The sequence below is a fragment of the Pseudochaenichthys georgianus genome, chromosome 17 (assembly GCF_902827115.2).
Source record: "Pseudochaenichthys georgianus chromosome 17, fPseGeo1.2, whole genome shotgun sequence".
Taxonomy (NCBI): domain Eukaryota; kingdom Metazoa; phylum Chordata; class Actinopteri; order Perciformes; family Channichthyidae; genus Pseudochaenichthys; species Pseudochaenichthys georgianus.
The window spans coordinates 41,113,472-41,127,255 of NC_047519.1; the positions used below are offsets into that span (position 1 = coordinate 41,113,472).

At 42.9% G+C, this 13,784-nt stretch overlaps 1 protein-coding gene across 4 annotated transcripts in view; it reads left to right on the forward strand.

Moving 5' to 3' along the window:
- LOC117462328 (extended synaptotagmin-2-like) overlaps nt 1-13,784 on the forward strand; it is a 68,934-nt gene that overhangs the window by 25,246 nt on the left and 29,904 nt on the right. For all 4 annotated transcript variants that reach the window (XM_034104506.2, XM_034104507.2, XM_034104508.2 and 1 more), the window contains exons 6-7: nt 289-361; nt 5,560-5,649. In XM_034104506.2, coding sequence (XP_033960397.1) covers nt 289-361; nt 5,560-5,649 — 163 coding nt within the window. The remainder of the gene's footprint in view (nt 1-288; nt 362-5,559; nt 5,650-13,784) is intronic.

Sequence of the window (13,784 nt, forward strand, 5' to 3'; positions counted from 1 at the left end):
TATATATTTGCTTTGTTTTGGTCTTTGTTTAGGATATGTTGACACTGAAGCTTTAGATTACTACGGAGGAGGATTAGGGTCGCTTTAATCTAAACAAATCTTCACTTTTGTTCAGAATTTGTCCTCCTTTTGAATCGTCTTCCGTAGAAAAACACTCAAACATGTTTCTGCTTCAGTTTATCAAGAAAAAATGCAAACCATTAAGACATGAATGTACAATTCACATTTGTATTTCCTTCTTCCTTCCCTCACAAATACCATCATTGAATCTATTTTTAATCTTTCCAGTTTTGTGGGGAATACAGAGATTGACGTGGACATCAAGAAGTACTACTGCAGAGCGGGAATCAAGAGTATTCAGGTAGGACTGCAGCCGGGAATAGATCATGTGAAGTGCTATTAAAAAAAAAAAAAAAAAAATGTCAATGCCAGGTCCGGCAGTGGCTCAGTCAGTAGGGGCTCGGACTGTGACCCGACCTAAAAATTGAGTGTGGACTGCTACTTGGAGAGGTCCCAGAGGTCCCAGTTCACCTCCTGCCCTGCTGTGGTGCCCTTGAGCAAGGCACCGGACACCCCACTCCCCCCCCCACTCCCATTGCTCCCCGGGCGCTGTGCAATAGCTGCCCACTGCTCCTAGTGCTAGACTCCTGGTGCTAGGATGCGTTAAAAGCAGAGAACACATGTCCTGTGTGCTGAGTGCTCTGCCTGGTGACCATTACAGAGGGGTTCATCCCAGTTCTTCTTCTAATTCATGACAGAATACAAATGATCCCACCAGGAAGAGGGAGGTCACGTCCTGTTCCTGTTGTGTAACGACATTTACAAAGTGTTCAAACTATTAGACGATCATCAAAATAAGACAAATAATTCACTTTTTTCCTGTTTTTAATCATTTTAAATGCAATTAATTTGGTCTTTAGGGTTGTTGTTTGTTAGAGAACACACACAGCAACCAGTAGGATCCCTGCACTTGTAATCGACTTTTTTAAAACTATTTTAAATGAACAATCAATAAATCAGAGGAACAATCAACTGATTACGTGATGATGAAAATATTCCTTGGTTGCAGCCGTAGTCAGATTTGTATTTGTGGAATAATTTCTTTAATGCCAATTACAGAGGCATCACACTACTCAGCCTCCCCGGGAAAGTTTACTCCAAGGTACTCGAAAGGAGGGTCAGGCCGATTGTCGAACCTCAGATTGAGGAGGAACAATGCGGATTCCGTCCTGGTCGTGGAACGACGGATCAGCTTTTTACTCTCGCAAGGATCCTGGAGGGGGCCTGGGAGTACGCTTATCCGGTCTACATGTGTTTTGTGGACTTGGAGAAGGCGTATGACCGGGTTCCCAGGGAGTTACTGTGGGAGGTGCTGCGGGAGTATGGGGTGCGGGGGTCTCTACTCAGGGCCATCCAATCTCTGTACTCCCAAAGCGAGAGCTGTGTCCGGGTCCTCGGCAGTAAGTCGGACCCATTTCCGGTGAGGGTTGGCCTCCGCCAGGGCTGCGCTTTGTCACCAATCCTGTTTGTAATATACATGGATCGGATTTCGAGGCGTAGTCGTGGGGGAGGGGGTCTGCAGTTCGGTGGACTAAGGATTGCACCACTGCTTTTTGCAGATGATGTGGTTCTGATGGCTTCATCGGTCTGCGACCTTCAGCACTCACTGGATCGGTTCGCAACCGAGTGTGAAGCGGCTGGGATGAGGATCAGCACCTCCAAATCTGAGGCCATGGTTCTCAGCAGGAAACTGATGGACTCTCCACTCCAAGTAGGGAATGAGTCCTTACCCCAAGTGAAGGAGTTCAAGTATCTCGGGGTCTTGTTCTCGAGTGAGGGAACAATGGAGCGTGAGATGGGCCGGAGAATCGGAGCAGCGGGAGCGGTACTGCAGTCGCTTTACCGCACCGTTGTGACGAAAAGGGAGCTGAGCCAGAAGGCAAAGCTCTCTGTCTACCGGGCTATTTGGGTTCCTCCCCTCACCTATGGTCATGAAGGATGGGTCATGACCCAAAGAACGAGATCGCGGATACAAGCGGCCGAGATGGGTTTTCTCTGCAGGGTGGCTGGCGTCTCCCTTAGAGATAAGGTGAGAAGTTCGGTCATCAGGGAGGGACTCGGAGTTGAGCCGCTCCTCCTTCGCGTCGAAAGGAGCCAGTTGAGGTGGATCGGGCACCTAGTTAGGATGCCACCTGGGCGCCTCCCTAGGGAGGTGTTCCAGGCACGTCCAGCTGGGAAGAGACCGAGGGGTAGACCTAGGACCAGGTGGAGGGATTATATCTCTTCGCTGGCCTGGGAGCGCCTTGGGACCCCCCAGTCAGAGCTGGTTGATGAGGGGAAAGGAACGTTTGGGACTTTCTGCTGGAACTGTTACCCCCGCGACCCGACCACGGATAAGAGGAGAAGATGGATGGATGGATGGAATAATTTCTTTAACATAAAATACAATAGAATAAAGAAAACTAGTAAAGTAATACTCAAAGTAATTCAGTTTGCATGCTTCTAAACTTGAACTGCACATGCATATGTATTTATGAGGCTAAATAGGTAAAGAAATGGACGGACATTCAGACTGGTTTTCCATATAATGATAAAGACAATTATCTAATTATCAATTCTAAGTTGCCTGATACTGGACAGCTTAGAAATAACAACAATCCAGCCATTAAAACAAACAAAAACACTGAATAAATTAACATATTATCCAAAAATGACCGCCTGCTGCTTCCCCTCCTCGTCTCCTCTCTCCTCGGCTCCCCTCCTCGGCTCCTCCTCTCGCATCTCCTGTGAGTGGGACTAAAACACGAGGATAGGAGTCGAGGAGGGGAAATCCCAGAAATGAGATGCGGCCTAAGACTGCGATATAATGTTTATGTAGCAATAATACATACGACATATATGTTTTAAATGTCTCCAGTACCGATAAAAAAGACCGATAACGTTGGAGCTTAACGGCGCGTAAAACACACGTGATGACGTCACCAACGAATCGACGACTCAATTAGTTGGCAATTAATTTGGTCATCGATTTAGTCGATTAGTTGTTGCACCCCTAAGTAGTAATATAATACAGTTTATTTGTATAGCGCTTTTCCCGGTGCTCAAAGAGCAGCTGCGTGTGTGTAAACCGCCCCGCCCCCTCGCACACAGACGGGGAGAGATCTCTCGTCTGGATTGGAAAGATCGAAAATACTAAATAATCATAGACGCAGATGCGTATTAGAACCGGAGTTGGCGACACTAAAACTGCAATATAACGTTTATGTAGCAATAATACATTTTTTACATGTCTCCAGTACCGATAAAAAGGCCGCTAACGTCGGAGCTTAACGGTACCACGGTCTTTAATAATTCAGCCCCGGGCCGTTTAGTACCGCGGCTCGGTACCCGTCCCTAGTTATGTGACATATTTCCCTTTATGATTTGAGAAGGAAAGCGACACAGATATCATTACAAAGCTCACCCCCCCCCCCCCCCTGTGTATAACTCTAAATCTGATCAGCTCTTTCAGACAGATGTTATCACCGACAGCAGCTCTCATTTTCGTTGACCCCTGTGTGACCTCTTGCCTTCTGCAGAAACACGTTTACATAATGTGTTGACACAGGCTGATAAAGGAGCTGTTATCCTCTCCGCTGCATCAGGCCATATTTGCTGTTCAGAGATCAGAGAAAGTGAGCGCAGTGAATATTTGCTTTTAAACTGCACAGCTGCAGCGTGTCGGCTCTTAGAGACTGCTGAAGACATACGTAGTTAGAGCTGAGCCTGAATGATGAGTCACTTTCTCTCGCCACTTGCTCCAGAACAGGGCTGCTTCTTCTGTTAAAACCATGGTGGAATATAATGAAGAACTTTCACTTATTTATATTAATTTTAGCAGGATATGAAAACAAGCTTTCTCATGTAGTTAAATATATAGCTTTTGTTTCTAGATGTGAACTTACTCCCCTCGCCTTGCCTTATTTAAGATTTTCTGCCGCTGAAACGATCTCCAACGTCCTTCATTTTATTATTTCAATTTAATGATACCTTTACTTCACATTTGTTTTTACTCTATTTACTTAAAGGGGACCTATCATGCAAAATGCACTTTGTGATGTCTTTTATACATCAACATGTGTCCCCGGTGTGTCGGGGAACTCACGCAGCGTCAGAAAATAAAACCCTCTCACTTTTCCTCTGTACCCAAATCTCTAAAAACGGGGGATACAGATTCCATCCGTTCTGACGTCAAATCGGCGGCGGACCCACAGAAAGTTGCTATCAGAAGCAATGCCTGACGTGTTTTGGACGTCTTTGTTTACATTAGCCTCGCTAACACTCAGAGCTAACCTGTACTGGAGAGCACACGTGTTTAAAAAGCAGGAAATAAAAAAAAGAACTCACCTTGTGATAAACCTTGAGCTCCATACTGTTTCAGAAATAATCCTTGACGTGGTTTAGAACAGGATGGCGTTTTATCACAGCAGAATTTAACTTTATATCCGGTAGAATTCTGATCAGGCATTAGCTCCGCCTCCTCTTTTTTATTTATTTTTTAAAGCTAAGGACCCAAAATCCGCGTTTCTCTAACAGGGCTGCAAAAGAGGGGTTTGAGCAGTTTGAGGCATGGCTACAACGGGGGATCTGTTTGGTATTTTGAAAAAAAAACTTCACAGACATGTTTTATATAGGTATGGCACTACAATATATGTTTCCAATATGGCATGATAGGTCCACTTTAATATTAATTTATTGTATTTATTATCTATTTATTTTATGTATTTATGCATGTATATTATTCATATATTATTGTTGATTTATTATTATTTATTCATGTATTTTATTATTTTAAAGTATTTATTATTATGTTTTATTTATGTATTAATTTATTTTTCTTACATTTTAGTATTACTACTTTACAGTATACATCCCGAGTACTTCTTCTACCTCGGGTTAAAATGCACCATCCTGACACACACAATCTCCTGCCCATGATTTATAAACCTTCAGGAAGGAGGTTGGTGTGTATAAACAAAATGAATCTTAAATCTCTCCACTGCGCCCATTTTGATCTGAATGTTGGTATTTGATTACTCACAGTGAGTTACGACCAAATTTGGTGCTGCAGACGGGCAGGCTGCATATCTGAGCTCTGAGTCACTGTGTGTGTGTGTGTGTGTGTGTGTGTGTGTGTGTGTGTGTGTGTGTGTGTGTGTGTGTGTGTGTGTGTGTGTGTGTGTGTGTGTGTGTGTGTGTGTGTGTGTGTGTGTGTGTGTGTGTGTGTGTGTGTGTGTGTGTGTGTGTGTGTGTGTGTGTGTGTGTGTGTGTGTGTGTGTGTGTGTGTGTGTGTGTGTGTGTGTGTGTGTGTGTGTGTGTGTGTGTGTGTGTGTGTGTGTGTGTGTGTGTGTGTGTGTGTGTGTGTGTGTGTGTGTGTGTGTGTGTGTGTGTGTGTGAGAATAAATGGCCTTACATGATATGTTATGGGACTTTTTAAAATAAATACGTTTCAGTGAGATATTAAACATCGCTAAGGACTAACTGACTAATTCATTATGTGTTGTATTCTATCCTCTGCAGCTCCATGGGACGCTGAGAGTGGTGATGGAGCCTCTGCTGGGAGACATGCCTCTGATCGGAGCGCTGTCCGTCTTCTTCCTCAAGAAACCAGTGAGTTTTCATCTTAAAGGGGACCTATCATGCAAAATGCACTTTGTGATGTCTTTTATACATCAACATGTGTCCCCCGTGTGTCGGGGAACTCACGCAGCGTCAGAAAATAAACCCTCTCCCTTTTCCTCCGTACCCAAATCTCTAAAAACGGGGGAACAACGGAGCTGATCCAGATTTGCGTCCGATATGACGTCATATCTGAAATGTGGACCCACGGCCCAATCAGAAACGTTGCTATCAGAAACAATGCCCGACTGTTTTGGACGTCATATGGTCGGTGTTTACATTAGCATCGCTAGCACTCAGAGCTAACCTGTGCTGGAGAGCATGTGTGTGAAGAAGCAGGAAGTAGAAAGGAACTCACCTTGTGGTGTAACCGGCAAGAGAGAAAGCCTTTGAGCTCCAGACTGTTTCAGATCCTTGATAATCCATGATATGGCGTTTCATCACGGCAGCATTTAGTTTAGACGGTAGCTGCCGGGTCCCGCATGAGCTCAGACCCCTCCTTTTTATTTTTATTTTTTTTAATGTGTATACATAAAATCAACATTTTTTAAACAGGAAGTGAAATAGAGGGATATGAGGAATGGGTGATCTGTTTGGTATTTTGAGCAAAACACTTCATAGACATGAAGTTATTACATCATCTTTATATATTTTTAATCTGAGAGCTCTGCTATTGCCTAAAGATAGCATGATAGGCGACCTTTAAACAACACATACAGACAAAAAACAGGTGTGCAGGTTGTAAAAATTGTTTTAACTCCCCCCCCCCTCCCCCCTACAGAATAAGACAAGATGAATGGTACAAAAACATTTAAAATGAGAGACAAACAAATCAGAATCAGAAACAGGTTTATTACCAGGTAGGGTGAGACGTACGAGGAATTTGACTTGGGGTCAGAGAACACAGAGAGAGAACTATTTTAAGAACACTGTAGTAAAAACAGAATATGGTTGAAATCACATGTTAGACATCATGGTTGACTTTAGTAAACCTGCGTTCTAATTCAGCTTAAAAATGACGAATCGGTTCGGGAAGAGTACACGGGTTCAAACTTTTCATGTACGTTGAAAATGGTTGCACTAGTGAGTAGCTTTGACCTTTGACCTCTTTCCTCTGGTCCTCTTTATCAGTGCATTCCTCGCTGACTGCTCTCTTCCTTCCTCTGATTCCGCACGTCTTCCAGATGCAGCCTGTGATACGGGAACACTAGGGCTGCACGATTACACGGTTATGCACAAAACTACTTTGCGATTATTATCTTAACTGGTTTTTCCATCAGGCCAGATTTGAGCTAGTCGCTCATTTCCATCTGCAGTCTGGATCTGTAGTAGGGCTGAACGATATACCGTGTCATGGCGATAACCGCGATATTCACACCGCAGGGACATGCGGTTTTATTCATTTTTTTTAAAATGCTAACGCACTTTAGCACAGAATTCAAAATAAAGATACCCTTATTACTTATCGAAACTGCACATACAATATATCCGATTAAAGCTGAGACTCCACAGATTATTTAAGTATAGTATCTGAGCGATCCGATCTCGCGACAGGGTAAGCAAACACAGACATCACAACACGTACCTTTACGGAGCTTTTAGGGAGATCGTCTCACTGTAGCTGTCAATCTGATCAAAAGACGTGTTCAATGGCATTACAACGAGAAAAAACGCAGCTGAATCGGTTAATCCATAGGTTGATAATGTATCTGTGGCTTTGAAGCAATTATTTATAATCCATAATTCCATTTGTATGTAAAAATCGGAGCACAACAGTTAGCTGCTAATGGTAGCCACCAGAGTGTATGCAGCTTCCGGTTTTGGCTACGCGTCACTCTCACTCCTTATTTGGTAATGTGTGTATTTCATCACTTACAGCGTCCATCGTACGGGGCAAATGAAAAGTGTAACCGGGGTGAAAAGGGTGTTTCCTTGACTTAATTATGAATGCTGTTACATCAAGGCCGAACATTAGGATGAGCGCAAACAGTCAAAATGTTTTTTTCCCCTCCCAGAGCTGCCCTGCACATGCCACCTATGTCGCCTATGCCAAGAACCGGCCCTGTACACCATGCTAAATGTATGTCTGCATAAAGCTGAGTTATGATCGGTCATAATAACACAGAATTTGGTGATGATTAAATAGTTTACAGTGAGATTTACTCTCATACTTTTGGCCATACTCACGCAGCCCTACAAATGAATTGAGATTTCCACACAAATGTTCTTTAGCAAGTGTGCAGAGCAGTGTTGATTTAAAAAGCAATTTGAAGGTTGGATATTTGTAAACCTTTTTTTGTGTATTCATAATTTAAGATGTAAATGAATTCCAGTTTATTTGCAGTACTTTCTATTTTTATTGTGACATGTGGTGGCATCAATGTCTGCATTTGATACAGATAATGGAGCAGTTGCTTTAGGGCCACAGTGTAGGCCTATATCCCTTAAGGTCAATAATGAGATCCTCGATCTCCGCCCCCCCCCCCCCCCCCCTCTCGCACCTCCACACAGAGCCCCCCCCCCCCACATATCAAATCCCAACTTAACCCCTGCTTCTAACTAATTAGGCTACCTTAAATAAACTCACTAATTAATGAAACCAGTTCAATACGCATTATTCTTATTCTTATCATTATGAGCGCAGTAACGGTAAGGTATCTAATTACTTATTTATTTAGTATTCCGTAACTTAGTAACAGAGATGGTCAAACTAAAGTGGGAGAGACATGGCAGAAATCCTACAATGAAGCGGGACATTGAAGTATTCACCCGTGAGAGGGCGATCAAGAAAAGAGAGCGAGCGGCCCGTTGAGGGAGTTTACAGATGAGAAGACACACAATCACAACAAGCAGGCTATATTTAGGTGTTTTTTGTAAACAACCGACGGTATCAAGAGGAAGTAAAGTCCCCTGGTTTGTCCCTTATACCCTAACTGCCATGAGACAACTCAAAATCAAGTTTCCAAAATCCGACACTGAGGTGGTCTTAACGCACCGGCAGATGACAGCGCTGACAAAGTGTGTTTCCCGCAGCGAGACGCTTCTAATTGTGGGCTTATCATTTTGATTCGGCCACAACAGAAACAATTCAAATAAACCCTCGCTCTCTCCAGAGGGGCAAGTCAGCCAAAAAGGCCAAACGGGCCGTTGCCCTGGCAACATTAGCCCGTACCTGTGCACGTCCCTGCCTGAGACAGTGTCGTGAAAAAAAAAAGTGAAGTACCCGCCGGGACTTTGGAGCTTAACAGGTTAAAAAAATATACCGCAAGGGGGGGGGAATTGTGATGTCAGTTTTTTTCAATATCGTTCAGCCCTAATCTGTATTAAACAAAGATATGTTCTTAAGTCTGTAGAATAGGATTTGCAGGCCAGGATGTTTATGCAATTAGTTCAGGGTCATTTATACACATATTTGGCTGTAACAAATATTGCGCTTCCTGTGATTTGAATATGAAACTAATCCATAATGAGATTTGTATTACATCTTGAATATTTGTACACTACGGCTGCACGATTACAGGAGTATGCATGAAACTACTTTGCGATTATCTTGACTGGTCTTGCCATTGAAGGGATTGATCATTTGTGCATCATTATTCTCACTTGTTTAAGAGGATCGGTATTAAACAAAGATCTGTTATTAAGTCTGTAGAAAAGGATTTGTAGACTGGGATGCAGTTAATTCACAGATATTTGAATATTACACTAGTCCATATCGCCATTTTGCAGCACTAACCGGTTCCCATATGCAAATGTGCCTTCAAGATCTTTCAGCAGACATGTGAAATAGTTTCCTCTCCTCAGAGAATTAGCATATTCTATATTTTGATCTGTCATTTGCATATGGACCGAGTAGACGTCTGTGCACAGGTCGTAGGCGAAAGCACACGTAAACAAAGAGAGAGGGTTATTATTTCTCTACAAGAAGATTATTATTTAAGGTGACATTTTTGAGTCATCATTTTTTCCGATATGAGTTGTTCTGAGAAAACCCCCGCGCTGCTTTCTTTGTCTTCCTGTGCCAGCGTGGCAGAACGGGGGATTGTGGGTAACCGTGGTCTACACGAGGTCTACACAAGACACACACACACACACACACACACACACACACACACACACACACACACACACACACACACACACACACACACACACACACACACACACACACACACACTACCATTCAAAGAAGGGAAATATTGTACCACTAAAAACACGATGTTTTGATGTGGATTAAGATATCCAAAATTATATTTGTAAGTACCTTAAATAATGGATGAACTAACAGAACATTATTGGATGCAATTTAGCTATTTATTTGTGTAAATTCATTTCACATTTGTAAATGAGTATTCTTACTCCCTAAACTATAAGTGCATATGATCCCACTTACCTAAATACCTTTAGCAACACAGCACTTCCTTATAATTGAGTATTTCTACAGTGTTGTACTTCTAAGGATCTGAATGAATGATATTTGAGGAGCTGTCTTCATTTCTGCAGTTTCATGCGTCACTTTTCCTCATCAGCTACAACTGCTCCCAGTACGTCACAATTTAAGCCTCTTTCAAAAACCTTTTTCATTCAACATTGCAGTCTCTCTTAATCCGTAACACACACACACACACACACACACACACACACACACACACACACACACACACACACACCCACACCCACACACACACCATGTTTACATCGCTTAAGGGGACATTACATTGACTTACATGTATTTCCTGGAGACTTATCCTAACCTTAACCATATCCACCAACACATGCCTCACACACACACACACACACACACACACACACACACACACACACACACACACACACACACACACACACACCCACACACACAGAGATATGTTTTAAAACCCGCGTGCCATTCCACCTTATGTTCACTATGTTAACCCTGACAGCTGGCACGAGGCTCGCGCTCCTCTCATGGTCTCTGCTGTTATTTTAAGATTCCCAACATGAGTCTGGTGACATGGACCTTACAGTTAGTGTCATGAAGATTACAACACCTCGAACAATGGGAGAAATTACAGTCACCTATCATACCTTTTTGATTAGTCAGTTTAAAAACGATGTGAACATTATTTTGGAGATTCGAGATTAAAATGAGAATTCTGAGAAACAAATAATTCCAATTTTCGTCAGAAAATCGCAGGATTCTGATTTTTCTCTCCTGAAATATTAGAATTTATTACTTGGCTTAGTTGAATACTCGATTCTGATTGGTCAATTCAGAACACGTGACACGTTGTTAATACCGAACAGACAGACCGTTGTCAAGGACTTATTGACCGTTGTTAAGGACGCTCACATCTTCAGAAAGAAGTCCGGTCGATTTAACTGTATACAGTTGGGCCGAACTGGGACATGCAAAACAGCGCAGAAGTAACGGGGCAGAAACCCTCCTTTTTACGCAGCGGTCCATAGACATCAAACTGCGACACATATTCACTTGCCGTTACTTTGTCATCAGGGCAGGGATATCTAGATACTTCCCAAGGTTTGACATCATGAATTGTGCTACTTTTAAAGGTGGGGTAGGTACGTTTGAGAAACCGGCTCGAGATCGATAGAATTTGAAAATACACAACCGGATCAGCCTGTCGGTGTTCTTTTCCCCATAATGACCGCGTCACTGCACATTGTCCCACACATATTACTTTAACAACATCTGGAACATTATTTTATACAGCCAGGTTACGTTTTCTGTATTTACTGGGTTTTTCAATTTGGTTTTTGTCCAGTCTTCTTACTGCAAGTCTTTCCCTTTTCTAGCTTTTTTCTTTCCTGCAAAGTGTGTGTTGCTAAAAAAAGGAATCCATATCACCTCCATCTATTTCAAGAAATATAAGGAGACCTAACTTTCGTTTGATAACACTTTTCTTATTTTGACTTGTCCTTATCCACTGTTGTATCTAATAGCTGTTAATTTGTTTATGCAATGCCATTTACAAAGTACCTCAGCACAGACTTCCTGTTTGTTTGAGAGCTAACCCAATCAGCTCTATTGATTAGCGGGTCGATTGAGTTACAGTCGGATCTGCAGAGTCATGGTGCAGCCCGAACCCGAGGAGCTGAGAATATGTAGAAGACAAATCATTGAGATTTAGTTCAAAAGCTAAAACCAGGGTTCGTACGGTCGTTGAAAACCTGGAGAAGTCATGGAAGTTGAAAATGCAAATTCCAGGCCCTGGAAAAGTTCTGGAAAACAATGTTTTTCCCAAAGTTTTGGAAAAGTCATGGAAATGTAACTAAAGTTGCGTCAAATATAATTTACATTTAATCTAATCGCTGAAATAATCTGCGGTCGCGAGCTGTTATGTGCCATCATGACGCGCATGGTGTTATTTTTTAATGAAGCTGTGTGCTCGAGTCTTCCTGCCTGTCGGCTGAACGCTGCTGCTCCGGGATGAGGGTCAGCTACATTATCTACAGTTCGTTAACTGTGCGGAGTGACTGTGGCACAGACTGAGCCGCTGGTGAACAGCTGTTAGAACGGGGCGTTCAGGTGTTCAGAGCGGCAGTGCGTGATGTGAACCATACTTGCCAACCCTCCCGATTTTCGCGGGAGACTCCCGATTTCATAGCCCTCTCCCGGTTTCCTCCCGGGTCATATTTCTCCCGATTTCTGACTAAATCAGATTTACTCAGGACTGTTTCCACTCGGACTTTAATACAGCTACACCATTGTTTGGTTTCCATGGTAGCGCGTCTCTTTAGTAGCGTGCGCAACTGAAAGTCTGAGAGGGTGAGGCAGATAGTCACAGAAAACAGAACAAGAATCGACTACTCGACCCTCTGCTCACTCCTTTCCTGAAAGATACAGGTCCAGCCCATATGCTCCATCAAGGATGGTGCTACAGGCCGCAAGGCAGTGCACTTACAACTACAATAAGCATGTTAATGTTAATCTAATACAGACACTAATACCCCCCCCCCCGCGGTGGTTTTGAAATGCTCCTGATTTCTGAGGTCTCAAGGTTGGCAAGTATGGATGTGAACTGAAACGTTTTTCTGTCGCAATATTATTTAAGGAATCGTTGAGCTAGCTAGCATACATTGTCACTATCTGCTAACGTTAGCTTTAGCCTTCGTTTTCTAATAGTTTTTTTATAGGCGATAAACAGAGGTGGTATAAGTATAGATCTTGTACTTGATTAAAAGTAGAAGTACTCAGATCTTATACTTTAGTAGAAGTAGGAGTACTCAGATCTTGTACTTAATAAAAGTAGAAGTACTCAGATCTTGTACTTTAGTAAAAGTAGAAGTACTCAGATCTTGTACTTGAGTAAAAGTAGAAGTACCAGAGTGTAGGAATACTCTGTTTCAATAAAAGTCCTGCATTCAAAATGTTCCTCAAGTAAAAGTAGAAAAGTATTCTCATCAAAATATAGTGAAAGTAGCGACAGTAAAAGTAGTCGTTGTGCAGATTGGTCCATTTCAGAATAACATACACTGAACAAAAATATAAACGCAACACTTTTGTTTTTGCTCCCATTTTTCACGAGATGAACTCAAAGATCTAAAACATGTTCTATATACACAAAATAACCATTTCTCTCAAATATTGTTCAAAAATCTGAAAGAATGTGTGATAGTGAGCACTTCTCCTTTGCCGAGATAATCCATCCCACCTCACAGGTGTGGCATATCAAGATGCTGATTAGACAGCATGATTATTGCACAGGTGTGCCTTAGGCTGGCCACAATAGAAGGCCACTCTAAAATGTTTTATCACACAGCCCAATGCCACAGATGTCGCAAGTTTTGAGGGAGCGTGCAATTGTCATGCTGACAGCAGGAATGTCCACCAGAGCTGTTGCCCGTGAATTGCCCAAAGGCGTTTCAGAGAATTTGGCAGTACATCCAACCGGCCTCACAACCGCAGACCACGTGTAACCACACCAGCCCAGGACCTCCACATCCAGCATGTTCACCTCCAAGATCGTCTGAGACCAGCCACTCGGACAGCTGCTGCAACAATCGGTTTGCATAACCAAAGAATTTCTGCACAAACTGTCAGAAACCGTCTCAGGGAAGCTCATCTGCATGCTCGTCGTCCTCATCGGGGTCTCGACCTGACTCCGGTTCGTCGTCGTAACCGA